The sequence below is a fragment of the Perca flavescens genome, chromosome 4 (genome assembly GCF_004354835.1).
Source record: "Perca flavescens isolate YP-PL-M2 chromosome 4, PFLA_1.0, whole genome shotgun sequence".
Classification (NCBI taxonomy): domain Eukaryota; kingdom Metazoa; phylum Chordata; class Actinopteri; order Perciformes; family Percidae; genus Perca; species Perca flavescens.
This window is the reverse complement of record NC_041334.1, coordinates 37,219,160-37,238,889: the sequence shown is the minus strand read 5'-3', so window position 1 is coordinate 37,238,889 and position 19,730 is coordinate 37,219,160. Positions and strand designations below refer to the sequence as shown.

General features: G+C 41.2%; 1 protein-coding gene across 1 annotated transcript; it reads right to left on the bottom strand.

Moving 5' to 3' along the window:
• Positions 1 to 2,305: 2,305 nt before the first annotated feature.
• Positions 2,306 to 12,787, bottom strand: LOC114554639 (solute carrier family 41 member 1). The gene is made up of 10 exons (XM_028576592.1): positions 12,546 to 12,787; positions 10,204 to 10,311; positions 9,190 to 9,261; positions 7,042 to 7,186; positions 6,744 to 6,890; positions 6,227 to 6,371; positions 5,954 to 6,033; positions 3,747 to 3,881; positions 3,071 to 3,219; positions 2,306 to 2,485 (listed from the first exon to the last, which is right to left on the bottom strand). Exons 1-10 carry the CDS (start codon positions 12,738 to 12,740, stop codon positions 2,306 to 2,308), a joined length of 1,356 nt encoding a protein of 451 aa, XP_028432393.1. The 5' UTR covers positions 12,741 to 12,787.
• Between the last annotated feature and the right edge of the window lie 6,943 nt (positions 12,788 to 19,730).

The following is a 19,730-nucleotide window of genomic DNA, read 5'->3' as shown; positions in this document are numbered from 1 at the left end:
AACGCTAGTCGTCGGGGCAGGGGTAACGTAAAAAGAAATCGCCACTTCTCACGACGAACGCCGTGCATGTATTTTAATAAACCAATATAATTCATGCATTTCCATGTGATTACATTTCACAAACGTAATTCCTATCGACCCATTGGGAAAAACCACGGACCATGGGAGATTTCAAGTGACAGTTCAGCTCACGTTGCACGTTTTCATCTTTTTAATAAACTGTCTGTTCACTTCCAAAGTTCTCAATGCTTCGGTCTACATGTAGGGACTCTCATTATTCTACCGTGGAAGTGTGGTGATATTTTGAGCCTTGTTAGTGGTGTAGAAATGGAGATTTCTTTTTACTTTACCTCTGCCCCGACGACTAGCGTTATAAGCTAATTAGCGGTTTACTATAAAACTGGTCACATTCGATTAGCATGAAAACATATCCCAGAGAACGGTTGACTTGGTAATCATGTGTTATTAACCACTAGGTTCATTTGGCGCCAAATTTGCCCTTTAAGTACAACAGGCTATATTCAGTGGCATTGTGCTGCATACAAAATAAAATACCAGTAGAAATTTGGCAACAGTTCTTAGGAACACTGATGAGAACTGAAGGCTTATCACGGTTTAAAGGCACAAATCTACATAAAATAAACAATAACATCTAACAGTCACTCAGACAGTCAAACATCTGATTTGTGGTAATATACATTTACACTTGGTTATATATAATTATTGCCTTAATACAATCGTTTGCCATCTAACATTTAAGAGCTGACAATAGTTAACAGTGCAGTGGTTCTACAGTGGGAATAACTTGTCTCTATTTTAGATGGGTGTTGTTTCTACAGAGCCAAGCTGTATTGAGACCAGTGCAACTCTAGGGAACAGAGTACAACTATCGACCACATGTAGCTGGCAAATATGGAGACTAAAGTGCAAAATAAGTACATGTTCCTCACTTTTTTTGTTCTTGCTGTCCCTTATCTGTGGTGTTAGATTTCTGCATCACTCCTGAGCACTAAGGGACATTTAGAGCACATAAATCCTTTTTTTCTCTCCAAAAACATAGGTAATATTTTGTGGAGAAAATATATACTAATTTGTGTGCTTGCTATTACCTATGTTAAAACACAAAATTATATAATAACCTCCACCAGTTTTACTAATTTCCTCTGTCATTCTCTGCACTCAACAGCCAAGGCATCACAATAATTAATGTTGTTTCTTTTAAGAAGCTGTGCCCCAAAATCAAAACAATCAAAGATATGTTAACTTGCACAGAGCTGTTGAGAGAGCATTAGAGAGGCAGTGAGCCAGTGTTCAAGTGGTTTGTGAGCACACAGAGCAAGAATGCGAGAGCAAGGGCCCTATTTTAATGACCTATCACTGTTTTGGGCGTAACATGCAATAAACCAATCAGAGATCATCTCCCATTCCCTTTAAAAGCCCGGCGCGTCTGGACCTTGGTGCATTGCTGTTATGATGGCGGATTTGCAGGAAGGAGAGATTTTCAGGAGAAGAAACTGATCTGTTCGTGCATTAAGTGAAAGCGTGCGAGCAGATCATATCATAATACTATTTCACATTGTCATATTTTGATTTGTAATCTTTTGCATGTGTGTGTGCTGCTGCACGTCCCTGTGTGTGTGTAACAAGCATAGTGGGCGCGCGCTGTGCACGAGCCTAGGCTCATTTTACTAATGCGCTGTTAAAATAACAATGAAATGCTGCGCTACTGAGTTTCAGGTTTTTGTTGGTCAATGGCACGATCACTTCCCGCTGCCTCAAGATAGCAATACGCCCAGAATGCACCTGAACACACCTCCCTGTGAGACCAGCACGCCCATGGGTGCACAGATGGGCGCAGGTGCATTTGCTATTTAAACGACGTGGGCGCTGGACGGGAAACTGAAAACCACGTCGGTCTTAAACTATCAAAGACACTTGCGTCGAGCTTTGCGCTACACCGGGTGCAAGATAAGGCCCTTAATAAGTAAAACTGAGAAAAATGCCCTTATATGGATAATAGCAAAATCATTTATTGAGCGCAGAATAGATCTTTGTTTGCTTCAACTAAATTATTTTTTGTGTAATCATTTGTCAAAAACATAAATATATGTGCTTGCCAAAACATATTCTTCTGTCCCATTTGGACGCTCAGTATTGAGGCACAAATATAACGCCATACTTAACCTCTTGTTGTTCTTTAATTCTCACCTTCCTTCTTAAATCCAAGAGCTTTGCAAGTGTCGTTCAGCCACCTGCATATACTAGAGAGCAGTACTCTCAGGGTGTACAGGATCATGTGTCTGTGTCAAACTCCAGTCCCAGTAGAACTGAGCATCACGATCAGCCTTAAGCTCAATGCCAAGAAACCAGTCCCCAGCAGGTCACCCAGAGCTGTGAGGTAGGGGATGGAGAAGTTGTCTGGATCCAGTCCCCTTCGCCACAGCCATCGCACCATCAGGCTGGCCACGTAAAGCAAAATCACCACCTAGATAATGACAATGGATGGACATGTTTTAAATGAGAGTGTCTGAGATTGGTGTACAACATACACTCTTGCAAAACTAAATTTTTAAAGGAACACGCCGACTTATTGGGACTTTGTCTTATTCACCGTAACCCCCAGAGTTAGATAAGTCCATACATACCCGTCTCATCTCCGTGCGTGTAGTAACTCTGCCTTTCGCCCCCACCGCTAGCCTAGCTTAGCACAGATCCTGGAGGTAACCGGCTCCATCTAGCCTACTGCTCCCAATAAGTGACAAAATAACGCCAACATTTTCCTATTTACATGTTGTGATTTGTAGAGTCACAGCATGTACAAATAACAAGGTCACGTGACACAGCCATCTTCTAACCGTATACAAACTGGGAACTATATTCTCAGAAGGCGAAGCACTGCTACTTCTGCTACTTGGGCGGAGTGATTTGCTCGCAGCACCTGAGAAGCGCTGTGTTGAGGAGCAGGGTGAACATCGGTGCTTTTTAGGCTGTGACTATACAAATCACAACATGTAAATGGGAAAATGTTTTTTCTCAGTACGAGCAACAAAACATTTATGGACTATGTGACCTGAAGCAAAGCTGCAGACAGGTAGCAGATGATGAAGGTGGGCGTCATGGCAGTATGGCCTGCCTGCAGGAGGTGGATGGTGTACAGGAAGAGGAGGTGACCCGGGACTACAAGAAGGATCAGGACTCTGGCTGACTTAGAGTTAACATCTAGGTAAACGTAGAAAGACAAGTAACAAGCTGTGAGTCCACTTTCAGTTCTTGTCTGTACTATGGGTAGCATTTTTTAGCCATGAATGCTTTTATTTTCAAATGAATTGTGATCCTCTAGTTTAAGACTATGGAAACTATGGTAGAGATGGTTGGTGGCATCTATCTTTAACCACTGTTACATTAGTCAAATTTACATTTCCCACAAACTCAGTTTCTTTCTGGTACAAATAAGACTTGTTTTAAAAGAACACTTTGACAATATGGGAAATAGGCTAAACTTATTTGCATTCTTACGGAAATCATTTCCGTAATGGCTGTATGTACTGAAGCTGGAGCCAGCAGCTGGTTAGCTTAGCTTAGCATAAGAATGGAAATCAGCTAGCCTGGCTCTGTCAAAAGTCAACACCATCTGTGGCTTTAATAACAGTCAAGTGTTTGACTTGGTAATTATTTCTTGATTGATAATTCTGATGAAGGGCCTGTGCACTGCACCTTTAAATTGTGTATTTGTCCCTGTGTCTGACCTGAGGAGCAGAGGGTTGCACAGGGTCCAGGACAGTTCACACCCATTATAAATGGAAGAGCTCCAGGAACGCCCCAGTAGTGGAGGTAGGTGGACATCCTGCTGGCCTGGATGGCCACCAGATTTCCGCCTACACCTGCATTTACATGGACATGGACATGGACATGGACATGGACATGGACATGGACATGGACATAGACATGGACATGGAGCACTGAATTATTCCATGATAAGTATTTTATTAAAGTAGTATAATACAAGCAAAACAAATACAAGTGCATTTCAAGATTGCAGCATAGAAGGTGGAGGATGTTTTATTGTCCGAGACAAAAAAGGAAACAAGTTCCAGCTAATAAATGTTTTTTTTTTTTTTTTTTTGCTTTTTTTGCTTTTACAGTATGTTTTAATATTTGCCCATGTGTCATCTTATACGCCATAACCTTCCACAAACCATTCCCTCACATACACATAATGGGACAGGTACTTCTAGTGCATAGTAGTATACATTCATACACTTACTCACGCCATACTCTCACACCACTGTACTCTTTTTTTTTTTTTTTTTTTTTTTTAAGATCACAGTACTGGAAAAGTGCAAATGCAGTGCAAAACAGGCAAGCTAATCATTCAGCATGATTACGTCCTATTTCTGTAATTGAATGTTTAGAGTTGTGATGGTGGGGGGGGAAAGCTGTCTCTGAACCTGGATGTGCGTGCTTAAGGGTTTTGAAGCACATGGATCCTTTAGACAAAACAGGGGGGTGTTTTACTCACTTATTGTACTAAAGCACAAATTTGAACATTCTGCTAAAAACTACAACACTATAATGCTACATGTATTCATTAGTGATAAACACTGCATAATAAAACCTACTATAACAATTAAACACAATCTAAAAGAAGCCATTCTGCGTAACAAGCACTTTAATTTTGATCCTTTAAGTACATTTTTCAGAAGTAAAACTTTTGAAATCTTCAGGAATTTTACTTGTAAGGGAGTATTTTTAGACTATGCTATTTCGACTTTTACTTAAGTAAAGGATCTCAATACTTCTTCCACTGGTTTCTGGTCAACAGGCCAAGAGCGGAGAGCGCTGAATTGGAATGCAAATGAACTTCCTGTACCGGGGGGTGGTAATACATGCCTGAGTCTTTGGAAGCACTGAAGTTGGCAGAGATACTGCGCAAGCGAACACATAGTTGGCATTCTGATCAGGCTTGTGGTATATGTAAAGACCATTGTTATTCCTCTCTACTTAGTATGCTGCTTTGTGGGCAACGAACTTCTGTCAGTGAAGATGTGGCGACATACGCCTCTCTGAGGTTCCTTTGACTGCTCAACTTCAGCAGCACTTTAACACCTCACGATTGGCTAATCGCTCAAATTTGAAGCCCTTTTAAAGTAATAATGGGATTAGCTGCTGGGCGCCTGCATGCTCCAACAATTCCCCCATTACATCAGTTGACATTATTGATAATAATGAAGCTAATTATGAAGCTTGATTGTCTTTCTTCAAAGATTAGGACTGTTGAAACCATGACCCTAAATCCTGGCTCTGCCTACTGCTTCAGGAAAACACGTCATCGCTAATTTCTTTGCTCAGAGCATGTGAACGAAATTTCACAGATTTTTTCTGATAATTAAGGGGGATTGTGTACACAATTATATTTATTTTAGGCATAATCAATCAAAGTTACCATCCCATTTTCATCACTCAAGGACTCTAAAATAAGGATCCTGTCTGAGAAAATGTCAACTGAGTACATGTTATCCTGCTTATATCCAATGTGATTTTCTTGCAGTGGCAGAAGAAGTATTTCGATACAAAGCTTTATCTTAAGTAAAAGTAGTAATATCACAATGTAAAAATACTATTACAAGTAAAAGTCCTGCATTCAAAAGTATGAAGGTAGAGTACAAAAGTATTATCAGAAAAATATACTTAAATGTTTAAAAGTGTCAGTGTTGAGAAGAATATATTTGTTATATATAAATTATATTTACCTAGTATCTGTATTTATTAATTTCTAAATATTTACTATTCACTCTCATGACCACTGATATGGAAGGAAATAATGACCATCAACATTTGAATCTTATAAGCAGCTCAATACCAACCATGAAGTGTGTATATGCTGCCTTTTTATGCACTGGTTATACATAATAAATGTATTGGTTAAAGTTACATGTTTTCATCTTCCACTCACCATTGATGACTGGAGTGAACACTGCCATACCTTCGAAGTTTGGATTGGCTATGGTCTTATCCAGAATCAGACCACCAATGCTGGGACGAAGACAACATACAACACATTAGTCTGAGTGGGACACCTGTGTAAAAATGCCTAGATTCCATAACCTTACTGATTTCTTTAAATTAAATAAACATATATTTTAATTATGTCAAAACATGCTATCAGAGCAAGAAATGTCCTAAAGTCGCTGGACCCTCTGACAGAGAGAGTCACAGGTCGGCTCACCTGCTAACGGACATGGCCAAAATGACCGGTTGCCAGCCTGATTTTAGGACATCGCTGACAGGTGGAGAGCGTCGGGCAATAATAACCCATGCTGGGATAAGGAGCAGGAAGAAGCCACACACCACAGGAGGCAGGTACCACATGTCTGGAGAGCAACATAGCACCAAATACATCGGTAAAAATCTTTGATTGCACTCTTCATGTAATTGGTGTTTGAATAGAAATGACACTTGTCTTTGTGTTTTTAGGAGAAGGGGTCAAACATCATCGTCTTGATGATGTTTTGGCAGACTTTTGCTAGAATCAAAGGTGGACTATGCTGCCCTCATGTGGCTGAAATACTCCCTAAACACCAAAGATGCTGTTGTTTTGCAGTTTTTTTTATCTGAAACTGATTTTAATCAGGTTTCACCCTCTTTTGTCAACAAACTAGTGTCCATAAGTGCCACTGCTGCAGAAAAAGAATGTACTGAAAGTGACTCGTGGGGCTTTCTTAATGTGACATGTGACCTCTGACCTCTGTAACAAAAGAAGAGGCTGCTGACGTAAGCAAGCAGAGACAGAGTGATGAGGTCACCGAGGCTGGCAGCGATGGGTGTTGCCACGTTATCTGGGTTGATGCCCACCTTCCTGGATCCAATAATCACTGCCACCATCAACAGACCTGCCAAAGCACAAGAGGAGGACTTGACAAAGAAGTTAAACAACACATTACACTCATAAACTCTACTTCCCTGTATGTTGTAGCCTACTATGTGTAGCTTCTACATTCTCAGCCATTCATTCCTCTGCAGCAGTTTGTGCCTTTGTCTGACCTAGAGACAGTGCAGCGATGAAAGCAGTGGTGACGCTGCTGGCACAGAGGACAGCAGCCTGGATAACGTCCACTCTGCCCCTGGTCAGACCCCCGAGGCCCACTGCTGCAACAGCTGCCAGGAAGCCCACGACTGTGGCCTGGACCTGGGGGTGAAAGAGAGGGCTATTTATCGAGCTATACTGGGTCAAATGGGAGATTACATTTCAGATATTCTCGATACCTCCAAATTGGAATTACAAGTCTTTTTTTAAAATAAAAAGAAATATATATATATATATATATATATATATATATATATATATATATATATATATAAGAACTGAAAACATGTCTTATACGCTGCGAATCTGCTACTACACTATGAGCCGTTGAGATCCTTGAGATCATCAGGGACGGGTCTGCTCGCCATACCCAGAGTCGGAACAAAAAAGGGGGAAGCTGCGTTCAGCTTCTATGGTCCCTACATCTGGAACAAACTACCGCTAAACTGTAGGTCGGCACCTAATCTCAGCTATTTTAAATCAAGGCTGAAGACCTTTCTTTTTAAAACTGCCTTTTCTTAATTAATTTTTGTATTTTAATTTTACATTTTATTTTTTTTATTCATAATTTTTTTTAGAACTGTTTCTTCATCTGTTACCAATTTGTATGATATTTTTAACTGTGTCTTTATGTCTTATGTAAAGCACTTTGAATCGCATTGCTGCTGAATTGTGCTATACAAATAAAATTGCCTTGCCTTGCCTTATATTTTAGATTCTTCAAAGTAGCCACCCTTTGCTTTTTTTGATAACTCTGCAAACCCTTGGTGTTCTCTCAATGAGCTTCACGAGGTAGTCACCTGAAATGGTTTTACCTTCACAGGTGTGCTTTGTCAGGGTTAATTAGTGGAATTTTTTTCCTTATTAATAAAAAAAGCAAATGGTGGCTACTTTGAAGAATCTAAAATATAAGACATCTTTTCAGTTATTTCACACTTTTTTGTTAAGTACATAATTCCATATGTGTTCATTCATAGTTTTGATGCCTTCAATGAGAATCTACAATGTAAATAGTCATGAAAACAAAAAGGAAACGCATTGAATGAGAAGGTGTGTCTAAACTTTTGGCCTGTACTGTATACATATAAATTTCACATGTATTTTACAAAGTCCGTAATTTTATTGCTACTCTCTCCCTTGGCTTCCAGTGCATTTCATAAATTAGAGCTTTTATCCAATCAGATTTCCCCCTGTGCTGTCTCCGCGTGAAAAATATACTCTGAGACCTTCAGAATTTCAAGTGAATCCCTCTGCTGTTTCAGCAAATAGGGACAATGTCGTTGATTGTCATATTCTTTGGCCAATCAGATTTTGAGTTTGCCCTGTTAGGCGTATTCTTCGGCAGGCAAGAGCCTTCTAGCTGGCCCAGTGACTGTACAACAGCTGGCCTAGTTTGCAGTGTGGTAGGGGAAGACTCATGAATATTCATTCGGGAAGTCATCCCTGATTGGCTCGCCCCGACATTCTTACCCTAACTGTAACCAATCCCACTCCTCTTGCCTAAACCTAACCAACTCAACCAGAGCAGGCAACGAGTATTAGCCATTCAGGGATGAGTTCCCTAATGAATATTCACGAGTCTAACCGTAGCAATAACGTTACTTCATCATCCTGCCATACTGCGTAAAGTGATGGCTTCAGTCAACCGTGTATTCATGTCTCTGCAATAGTGTATTGAAACTCTCTAGTTGTTGAGCCTTGTGTTAAATCGCTTTATAACACACAATAATGTCCTATACTGTCATGGTGAGGTTTGTCAAAGGTGGTTTAATTGCTGTAGGATAGTACAGAAGGCCTAGGTGTAAAATACACGGCCCGCCAATGTCCACTCGTAGTGTTAAAAAGAAGTTTTAGCAGGCATTGGAAGAATCAGCCCAATTTTTTTTATTGTGTGCTTCAATTTCTCATCATATCTACCATTTAAAAAACCATCTCCAACTTTTGTGTGTTAGGGTTAGTTGGCTGCGATGCATTACTGAAGTGAGATAAATGATCTTATCATGCCAGCGAAGCTTCTTGAATTACACTGAGTTGTCTTGAAGCCAGCAGAGTGATGAAGTGTGTTAGTAATACAATGGGGAGTGTGCGGTGGAGCAGTGTGTCACCTGAATCAGAGCCAGATTACAGAACACCATCCTCCACTGCTGCTGAGCCTCATCCATCTGCCCTGTGTTGGCCTGTGGATGGAAACAGGCTCACGTAATCACTTTTCTCAATTACATATTAGTTGTTTTCAAGTGTCACTGTGCAAATTTTAAATCCCGCTGCTTGTCAACATCATGTCAGAATTACCCTGACAAATGATCTGACCGGTAGACAGTGTGCATAGCTAATGATGAGTAATAATTATCACTCAGGCTGCAGTAAGGAAGTTCCTCGCTAAGTGACTGATAATGAATTAGTATTAGCGATGGATGCCGAAGTTACGGTATTTGCTCGCCAAAGCATATGGTTCTCCGTATTTTGTGTGGAACTGGCTTTAAAAGTTGTTGGTGTTAGGAAGCTGGGAGACAGAATGGTAGCATCAAATTTTTAAAAATGAGTAACAAACTTCAAAGTACCCAGTACCGGCTGCTACCTACAGTATCTACTGGCTGCTGCCTATCTACACACTTAGCCAAGTGTTTGTGCCACATTTCCTACTATTAAAGGTGCAGTAGGTAAAACTTATAAAACTAACTTTCTGGCATATCTGCTGAAACTGACCCTATGTTCCAGTAGAACTACATGAAGCAGGTCATTAAAAAAAGAAATCCAGCTCCTCTGGCTCCACCTACAGCCTGGAGTGTGATTTGCTCCCTGTTCAGATGCACCAATCAGGGCCAGGGGGGGTGTCTAACTGCTTTAATTCTCCCTTGTGGGGGAAAGGGCTTAGGAGACCGTTTTGGGCTTTAGCAGAAAGGGGGGAGGGACTGAGAAGTTGTCGATATTCAAATTTTTTGGCTAAGTCCTGGATTTTCACAATCCTACCTACAGCACCTTTAACAAACCAAAAAAAAGTATTCAATATTATAGTTCTTATCTTTTAAAACAATTGTTGTCATCTCTTTTTTTGCATGTGTGTGTGTGTGTGTGAGTGTGTGTGTGTTCTGTATGCATGTGAGTGTGTTTCCACTCACTGCTGTTGACAGTCTGGATGCCAATGTCATCTCCAGATTCCCCTTGAGCCCTACCAGGGCTGGCACCAGGATAAACACCTCCGAGATCTCCTTGAACACATCCCAGTGCTGAAAAACACCACAGTGTTTTTTTTTTATGCACCTTCTGTTACCAACAAGCTTGTCCAATGCAGCCCACTCTTCAAATACATCACAGTATTTACTGGAAACATGTTGTGAACATACTGTATAATCACCAAGTTTAATTTGCGAACGTCGTGTTTCTGGTCATCAACGTAAGTCCAAAGTTCACTCTCTATAAGCTCTGTTTTTGTTCTCCACCAACTCCTGAGTGTAATATCTGGCTCTCAGCTGCTAAATGCTTCACTATGGTCACCAGCTGGTCTCGAACTGTGTCTGCAGTTTGGTGCTGAGCAGGTAGTGTAATGTGGGTTTTACGGAGCTTTTCTCTTTAAAAAACAGCCCGGAAATAATGACATGATAGGTGAGTTTAGCCAGACAGCCAAACAACGAGCTGAAACTCACTATGAAGCTCCGTAAAGCCAAGAGGAGGTGCAGATTCAGGTGATCATTTTCCATAGTTTCATCACTACGAGTCACCCCTTTTCACATTGTTTTCCCATTGTCATTTTATAAAAATATTAAATATTAATTATAGTTTAAATAAAGCAATTGTGTTATATTTGTATATCTGTGTGTGTTTTTGTGTGTGTGGTGGGGGGATTGTATGAAGCACTTTGTGCTATATTTTTATGTATGAAAAGTGCTATATAAATAAAGTCTGATTGATTGATTGATTGATATTTAGTCATGAATATTTATGTTATCGAGAACAAAAACGGGCTTCAAAATCCTTACTATAAATTTGAACATGCTCCAAATGATTAATCGTGTTTCTTACCGCCTCTCACAAGCAGCAGTGAATTTAAGGCCCTGACACACCAACCCGATTGTTCGGCCGTCAGACAAGTCTGGCGAGGTCGGTGACTCGAGTCTGTTCGGTGTGTTCCGTGCCGGCGTCATTCGGAGGAGCCGTCGGCGTTAATTTGGGCTGATTTGACTTGTTGAATCTGCCAGTGGGCAGTTGGACTCAATGACCAATCTGATTGGTGGAGTGCTAGCCCTTACCCTTGAGCGAATCAGTGCACACGAGCAGGATGAGGTTGACGAACACCTCTCAAAATCTGACGAAAATCTTTCAAATTGACCTTTGTCGATCAAAAAAACAGACCGATTCAGCAACTGCATGGCCTATTTCTCGCTTAAAATGTTTTCAGAAGCACATTTCGGTGAGAACTATTTTCCTAAAAATACAAGATCGTTTTCCGAACGAGCCGCCATTATGGTCTGGCTTTGAGATTCGGGAGAAGCCAGACCCACGTGACGCGTTCGTCATTTCCGGTTTTCACTTTTTTGGGGCGAGAATACAGATTAGCGCCGCCTGCTGTTATGGAGACGTATTACGTCTCGCGCACACGCAGAACGTACGCTCAAGTCGGCGTCACTTCGGCATGTTCCGAGGCACTTTTTGGACCTCAGGGAGCCGAATAATCAGTCCGACTGTCTTTTCTGCCGACTGTCGTCCGTCAGGTTGGTGTGTCAGAGCCTTTAGACTTTCTGAATTGTTTGACCAGTGAGTGTTAATTGATTTAAGATAAGTGCCTGTATTTCCATGTCCTATCTCCCATGAAACGTGATCTGTCAGCACTGGCTGACCTGCTGCATAATTCAGGGTGTCAGTCATGTAACTCTGGTTCGGTATTTACAAGAGATTATTCGGTGGCTCTGTTTATGTCTATCTGACTCTGTGTCTGATACTGCTGTCTGCCTGGCTGTGTCCTACATGTTCTGTTGTTTGTCTGCACAGTTACAGTGCCAGTCATGTTCTCTCTGTATATGAGAAGGCCAGATATTTTGTAATTACGTTGTAATTCTTCTGTATCATAGTTTTTAACCCAAGGTTGCTTGAAAGATTACCTAATTGTAATTTTCTTTTCATTTCTCAAGTGCTTTTTGTATTGTTTGCGAGGGTCATCCCTAACTATTAGACTACAGATTCATTACAAAGCATCACATCCATCCTTCGTCTGACTCTGTCTGCTTTCCAGGAACTCACCACTACTGTATCTGAAAGGTAAGTAAACAATAAACCTATTGGAAAGCAGTGGTGATCATGAAAAGTCACAATAACATAAAACAACACCTGTCATATTGTTTCGAATCAAATGTATCTGTCTCGCATATATTGTTAGTGCATTAACAACAATAGATAAAAGAAAAAAGAAAAAAATGGCAGTACAATCATGTAATCTCACACCCACAAACACAAGTTTTTTTCATACTTGCACTACATCCATGACTATCCCAGCCGCCACCATGCCCAGGCCGGACAACAGGTACGGCAGAAGGATCTGGGCGGCGATGATCCAAGAGCTCTCCGGCAGTAAGCCGTGGGCCGAGCGGGTCACTTTGCACGTGAAGCCCCTCAGCTTCTTCCCTCGGAAACGCAGCTCCAGAGAAAGATGGGTCACCGCCATGGCTGATCCCTGTTAACTCATCCCTGCCAGGTTGTGGGCTTTAGTGTTGGTAGGGAAGGACGCCGCAAAAATCCTCTTCCAGGCTTTTGGCTGAATCGGTCAAGCTGATTTGAGAAGGATGCTCCTTTGGAAATTATCCATTTGGACAGAGGGAACGCTAACTGGCTTTCCTGCTTTGACTGTTCCCAAGTTGTCTTCAACCTGACCCAGGCTCGTTCAAAAATCGCAGGCGATGACTCTTTGCTTACAAAAAACTGGTTTCTTTAAAGTAGTTTTGCAAATAAATGTGACAGGTGGACTACACAAGCTTGTTGTGCCCTTCACCTGTCACTCCAGCACTGGTAGGGCAGCAACACAAAGTACTTTTGCAGATGGTGGACTAGTCGGAGGAAGCTGCTTTTATCCACTTAAACAGAGCACACACACACACATATATTTAGACACACACACACATTTAGACACACACACACACACACACACAAGGGTCCACTTGACAGCAGGTCTGTGAGGCCTCTGTTGGCACTCTGCTACTGACAGACCTCCACACACACACACACACACACACACACACACACGGTCCCTCCTCACGCCTCACTCTTCAGCAGCCGGACGGCCGAGGTGGACCGCTGGAAGCCTGGTCTCTTACGGGGCCTGAAGAGTGTCCTGGTCTTGTGGGACAAGGACATCCAGAAAGCCAGCATTTTCTTTTCAGCCCTCCTGTGCTGCCGCTCCTTCTCCTCCTTTTCCCTCCACAGCTCCCTCTCTTTCTCCTCGCCACTGTGCTGATGCTCTGCGTGAGCTTGATCGCTCTTCTTCATTTTGATCAAGGGGAAACACGCCGGGACGTCCGTCCAAGGCTGCGAGCTGTGTGAAGGGGACACCGATGGACAGCGTGATGCCTAAGGCTCGTTTGACTAGACACGGGACAAGACGGGAGGACAGTGTGTGTGTGTGTGTGTGTGTGTGTGTGTGAGGAGGAGATGCTGGAGATGTCTGAGAATAAGCAAGGTGACCAGACTCTATCAGGACTCTCCTTTCTCCTGGTTTTCTATTTAGATCATTTCAGAGAATACTGCATCATGCTCTCCCCCCTCTTTGATGGCTCCTCCTTTCCCTGATCTCGATGTCCTCACTAGAAGTGGGTGACGCAATCTGAGCAGCAGCAGGTGCTGTACCTGTCACCAACACGTTGTTGTGCTGCTGCTGCTGCTGCTGCTGCTGCCTGGGAAGGACACAGTGTATCCTCCTCGGTTGGAGGAGAACACGCAGGCTGCCTCTAACTGTCATCCGCTGGACTACTTCAGTCTGTCAGAGTTCATTACGTCACTCAATCGTCTGTTGTACATACATATTTGCCAAAGTCTGGCACAGAGATTCAAATCAATAGTCTCTACACACACCTAAAGTGCTATTTAGGCGTAAAAGAAAGACAGAAATAAAATATGTTCTGACAATCTCATTTTAGTTTTGGTATATTATGTAACGTAAGCCATTACAGAATATTTAGTAAGACCATGTCCACACACACACACACACACACACACACACACACACACACACACACACACACACACACACACACACACACACAGTACAGTACAGTGACTCAGTTGAAAAGTGTCCTTGAGACATGACTTTGAATGGGTGCTCTGTTGTCTGCAGCTCCCCCTTCTGACTTCTGGCTGTAATTTGAATTGTGAAGCAACGGCTGCTAAAGATGGACCAGTAATGGGAGGTTTATGGTGTTTCCACACATACATCAACAAGTCAAATCCCTCAGTGGCAACGTATCATATTTTGGAAAACTGACAGTTAAATAAAAACAACAAAAAAAAACAGGGCGAGAGGGGGATGACATGCAGGCAGAATCTGAACTAGCCATAACAGCTTTTTTTTCCTCGTAGTGGCCTCTTTCCAAATACAGTAGCTACAGCTTCTGTCCACACGTCTCAATGTCAGCGATGATTCACTGCAGCTCGACCTCAAAGCTGGAATGCAGAACTTTTATCTCCCCGCATCTGGCAGTGAGATTCATAACAACGCTGCGTTGCTCACTTCCATCCTCCCTGTCAAGGTATTGGGTAATACTTAGCGCATCATCTGTGTGTGTGTGTGTGTGTGTGTGTGTGTGTGTGTGTGTGTGTGTGCGCGCGTGTGTGTGTGTGCATACTCGTTTAACTACATTCGTGGGGTCCAAAAACCGGGAATACAGTATTTGTGGGGTCCGGACAGCTTTGTGGGGCCAAAATGCTGGACCCCACAACATTAAAGGACAGTTAAGACTTGGTTTTAGGATTAGGGTTAGAATTAAGTTATTGTTAAGGTTAGGGAAAGAGTTAAGGTTAGGCATTTAGTTGTGATGGTTAAGGTTAGGGTAAGGGTTAAGGTTAGACATTTAGTTGTGATGGTTAAGGTTAGGGTAAGGGTTAAGGTTAGGCATTTAGTTGTGATGGTTAAGGTTAGGGTAAGGGTTAAGGTTAGGGTAAGGGGCTAGGGAATGCATTATGTCAATGACAGGTCCCCACAAAGATAATGAGACGCACCATGTATGTGTGTGTGTGTGTGTGTGTGTGTGTGTGTGTGTGTGTGTGTGTGTGTGTGTGTGTGTGTGTGTGTGTGTGTGTGTGTGTGTGTGTGTGAGAGAGAGTCCCATTTTGCAGAGGTTCCACAGACACAGTTTAATATGAAATTTAGAATCTGATCATGAGATTTAAGGGTTCCATAACAAGTTTACTACCTATTTTGATTCAGTTAATTTACAACCACAGTACACATTTTGCCAATGTGTCTCCTTCGCCTTGTTTCCTAGTTTATTTATATTGCATACTATCCTTAAATTAACTTGCATGTGTAGCTGTACCTTGCTGCCAAGACCTGTAAATGAGTTCCCATGGGACAGGGTCACTTTTCATGTCACTGTAACCTCCACACACACTCCAGCCACCAGCTCACAGCTCAGTCCATTCAGAGAGAGAATCACATGGATGGATATGATTACCTTGTCAGGTTTAAGATCATATTCCCTTTTATTACATGCTCTTTCCTAGATAGACGCTTTGAAAATAATCCGACAACTCTTTTTCACGGCACCAGTTACTGAATATACTGGGATTAATGTAATGTTGGAAGTATAATATTAATAATAATACATTGATTTATATAGCGTTTTTCAAAAGTCCTCAAAGAAACTTACAACAATAAAACCATGGCGAGGACAACATTTTTTTTACTTTCCTTCATTGCTTTTTTGAAGTATAGTTAAAAATGGAAAGAGAGCAATAGAGAGTAAAGGATGGAAGTTGAGAAATTAAGGGAGAACAGTGCCTGTTGGGGGACATTATACATTACATACAAGCAATATTTTTCACTTATGTCTTTTTTTTTTGCCAAGTACATTTGCCATTTATCCCAGCCTTTAGAAAATGAGTCTTCCATAGTTTTCAATCTATATGTGAGTTTCTCCATCATTTGAATGTCACTGATAGTTGTCAGTCATGTCTGTGTTCAGTTGCTGCTTTATTCAATTTTATAGCATTTGAATTTATATATATATATATATATATATATATATATATATATATATATATATATATATATATATATATATATAAAAACTTTGAAAAAAGTGACAAAAAAACCCAACAAAAACATTTCAGAAAAATCAAAAAAAACATCGGGAAGTTGGGAAAAGTGACAAAAGGGTCGAAAGAGACGACTAAAACGTAAAAAAAAAAAAAAGTTTTAATTTTAAATTTTGACCCAGACAAACAAAAAGCTGCATAGTCGACGGGAAGACAACACAAGGGTTAAAAACCAGCAACTAACAGCAGATTTAGTGTGATCTTATTATAGGGTGAAGGCTATTCTAAAGAGAAGGCTTTTCAGAAGTGATTTGAATGTGTCCACGTCAGTACAGATGTGTAACTGGTGTCACGGAGCTGTGTGATTCAACACCACGTGTGTCACTGACCTGCAGCCGGTCCAGCAGCATGCCGGCCGTCACCATGCCCAGCCCGGCCAGCAGGTACGAAGGCAGCACCTGGAGGCAGGTCACCCTGGACGACTCTCTGGAGGAAACGTGGAGCTTCTCCTCCTCCATCCTGTCAGGACGACTAATGCTGCTGAGAGTCATGTCTGCTCTGTTACAGATGGCAACTTTCTGTGCCCATTCAAACCAAACTGACAACGAGAAAAGCCCAGTAGTGTTTGCTAGTCAGTCTGTCCTGCCCTGCCCTGTTCTTTCTACCTCCGTGCTTGATATGTCAAAGACAAATGCTGTCATCTCTGTTATACATTGATTGCTGTTGACAGTTCAGGACTTGTTGAATGAGCTCCCTTCTACCACTGTTTCAATATCAACAACTTTCACAATGCTTTAACATTCATCTTTTTTAATTGAGATTAGTCCAATTCAGAATGACTCGGTGAGGTCACTCTCTACTCTAGCCATGCAGAGCAGTGGAAACACTGTGGCTGTGGTGTCATGATTTTTTTTTTTTTATGAACTTATAATCAATTCAAATATTCCTATTGGTCCATAAATAATGACTTTTGGTGAACCAGCAGATGGCATTAAATCTTAACTACCCGCAAAACAGCTTTTACTCGGAAATACAGTATTTGAAAAGAAGGTCAGACTTTTACTCACCTAAAGACTATATATTTACATAACCCTTATTTTCATAGTCTAACCCTACATTTCAAAATCTATAATGATACGCATTGATTGACAACCTGAACTATGCTCAATGTGCTAACTAATTGTGCAGCCCTTTTTCTGCACTAGTCAGCTCTACACACAGACATAAATACACACACACACACACACACACACACAAACACACACATACACACACAGTCAGAAGTTTGTAGTCACTTAGAAAGTTCCATTCCACTCCATTACAGACAGAATACCAGCTGAGATCAGTTGCATTGTTTTTTAATCAGGGCAGCAGTTTTCAGATTACATTATGTGTTTACATAATTACAAAAGCGTTCTTGACTGTTGTAGAAAGATGTGGATGATCTTTAATGCAATGTCTACATTGCCCATTATCAGCAACCATTCATCCAATGTTCCAAAGGCACATTCTGTTAACTAATCTGATATCATTTTAAAAGGCTCACTGAGAAAACATTGGAGGACCCTTTTTTAATTATGTAATCTGAAAATGGCTGCCCTGGTTAAAAAAAATAAAAAATAAAAAAAATAAAAAACAGCAACTTATCTCAGCTGGTATTCTGTCTGTAATGGAGTGGAATGGAAATTTCTAAGTGACCCCAAACTTTTGACTGGTAGTATATACAGTACAGGCCAAAAGTTTGGACACACCTTCTCATTCAATGTGTTTCTTTATTTTCATGACTATTTACATTGTAGATTCTCACTGACGGCATCAAAACTATGAATGAACACATATGGAATTATGTACTTGACAAAAAAAGTGTGAAATAATAATAATAATGTCTTATATTTTAGATTCTTCAAAGTAGCCACCCTTTGCTTTTTTTGATAACTCTGCAAACCCTTGGTGTTCTCTCAATGAGCTTCATGAGGTAGTCACCTGAAATGGTTTTCACTTAACAGGTGTGCTTTGTCAGGGTTCATTAGTGGAATTTTATCCCTTATTATTAAAAAAGCAAAGGGTGGCTACTTTGAAGAATCTAAAATATAAGACATGTTTTCAGTTATTTCACACTTTTTTGTTAAGTACATAATTCCATATGTGTTCATTCATAGTTTTGATGCCTTCAGTGAGAATCTACAATGTAAATAGTCATGAAAATAAAAAGGAAATGCATTGAATGAGAAGGTGTGTCCAAACTTTTGGCCTGTACTGTATATATTATTTATTTAGATAGATAGATAGATAGATAGATAGATAGATAGATAGATAGATAGATAGTGGTGGGACATAATCATATTGCAGTGAAAAACCCACTAAGGTGGGTGCTTTATTTTTCTTAGTACAGCAAAGTAAGGAGTGCAGCGGTGTAGCTCCCTCGTGGTGCGGCTGGTGTGCAGGGTTGGGTCAGGTCTTGGGGATCTCAGCTGGGTAGGCGAGGTGCAGCAGAGGGGCTCACCAGTGAAGTTGTGCAAAGAGGGAACAGGAGACCTCGAGTTCCAGTGAAGATTGAGGGGTCGTTCGGCTCCAGTCTTCCTTGGCTTCAATTTACAGGCTTTCTGGGTGCAGGAAATAGCAAACAGCGGCAAACACGGACTCACTTGCCTTGGTTGCCGTGGCTCCATTTGTCCTGGCCTGACGAGGGCAAACGAGAGGCAGCTGGAGGCGGTGATTGGTGGTTGCCAATCGTGGCTTGTTGTAGACTGGCTTCTTAGCCACATGCTTGTTTTGACATACACAATGGGACCTTTGAAGGTGTGTACCTGGCATGGCAACGATTCAGGGGCTATATATACTGTATATATATGGCTATGTTCAGAAGAAAGTTTCTTCTGAACATAGCCATACTGAAAAATCCAGAGAGAGTTGTGTGGAGCTGATAGTCTTAATTAGCTTTGTAGCAACTCATTTGGCAACGGCTTGAATGTAACAGACGTTCATTAAAGATGCAGTAGGCAAGACTTATAAAACTAACTTTCTGTCATATTTGTTAAAACTGATCCTATGTTCGAGTAGAACTACATTAGGCAGGTAATTTAAAAAAATAAATCTGGCTCCTCTGGCACCACCTACAGCCTGTAGTGAGATTTGCAAAAATCCACAGCTCCCTGTTCAGATGCACCAATCGGGGGTGTCTAACTGTGTCAATCACTGCTCATGCACACTCATTCATTCTGAGAGGGAATGAATGAGTGTGGGAGAGGGACTGAGAAGTTGTCGATGTTCAAATTTTTTGGCTAAGTCCTGGATCTTCACAATCCTAACTACGGCACCTTTAATATCAAAAAGTTACTAAAGCTTTGAGTCCAACCTTTAAACCTTTAAAAGTTCACATTTTTGTCTAGAAAGTACATAAAAAGTACAT

Bases quoted from the DNA above. Each gene is read 5' to 3' on its own strand.
- LOC114554639 (XM_028576592.1), bottom strand. From the start codon at position 12,740: ATGGCGGTGACCCATCTTTCTCTGGAGCTGCGTTTCCGAGGGAAGAAG. The intron at 3,220-3,746 runs GTCAGACACAGG...ACGTTTACCTAG, and splicing joins TGCAACCCTCTGCTCCTCAG to ATGTTAACTCTAAGTCAGCC. The intron at 2,486-3,070 runs GTCACATAGTCC...GTCATTATCTAG, and splicing joins TGTCTGCAGCTTTGCTTCAG to GTGGTGATTTTGCTTTACGT.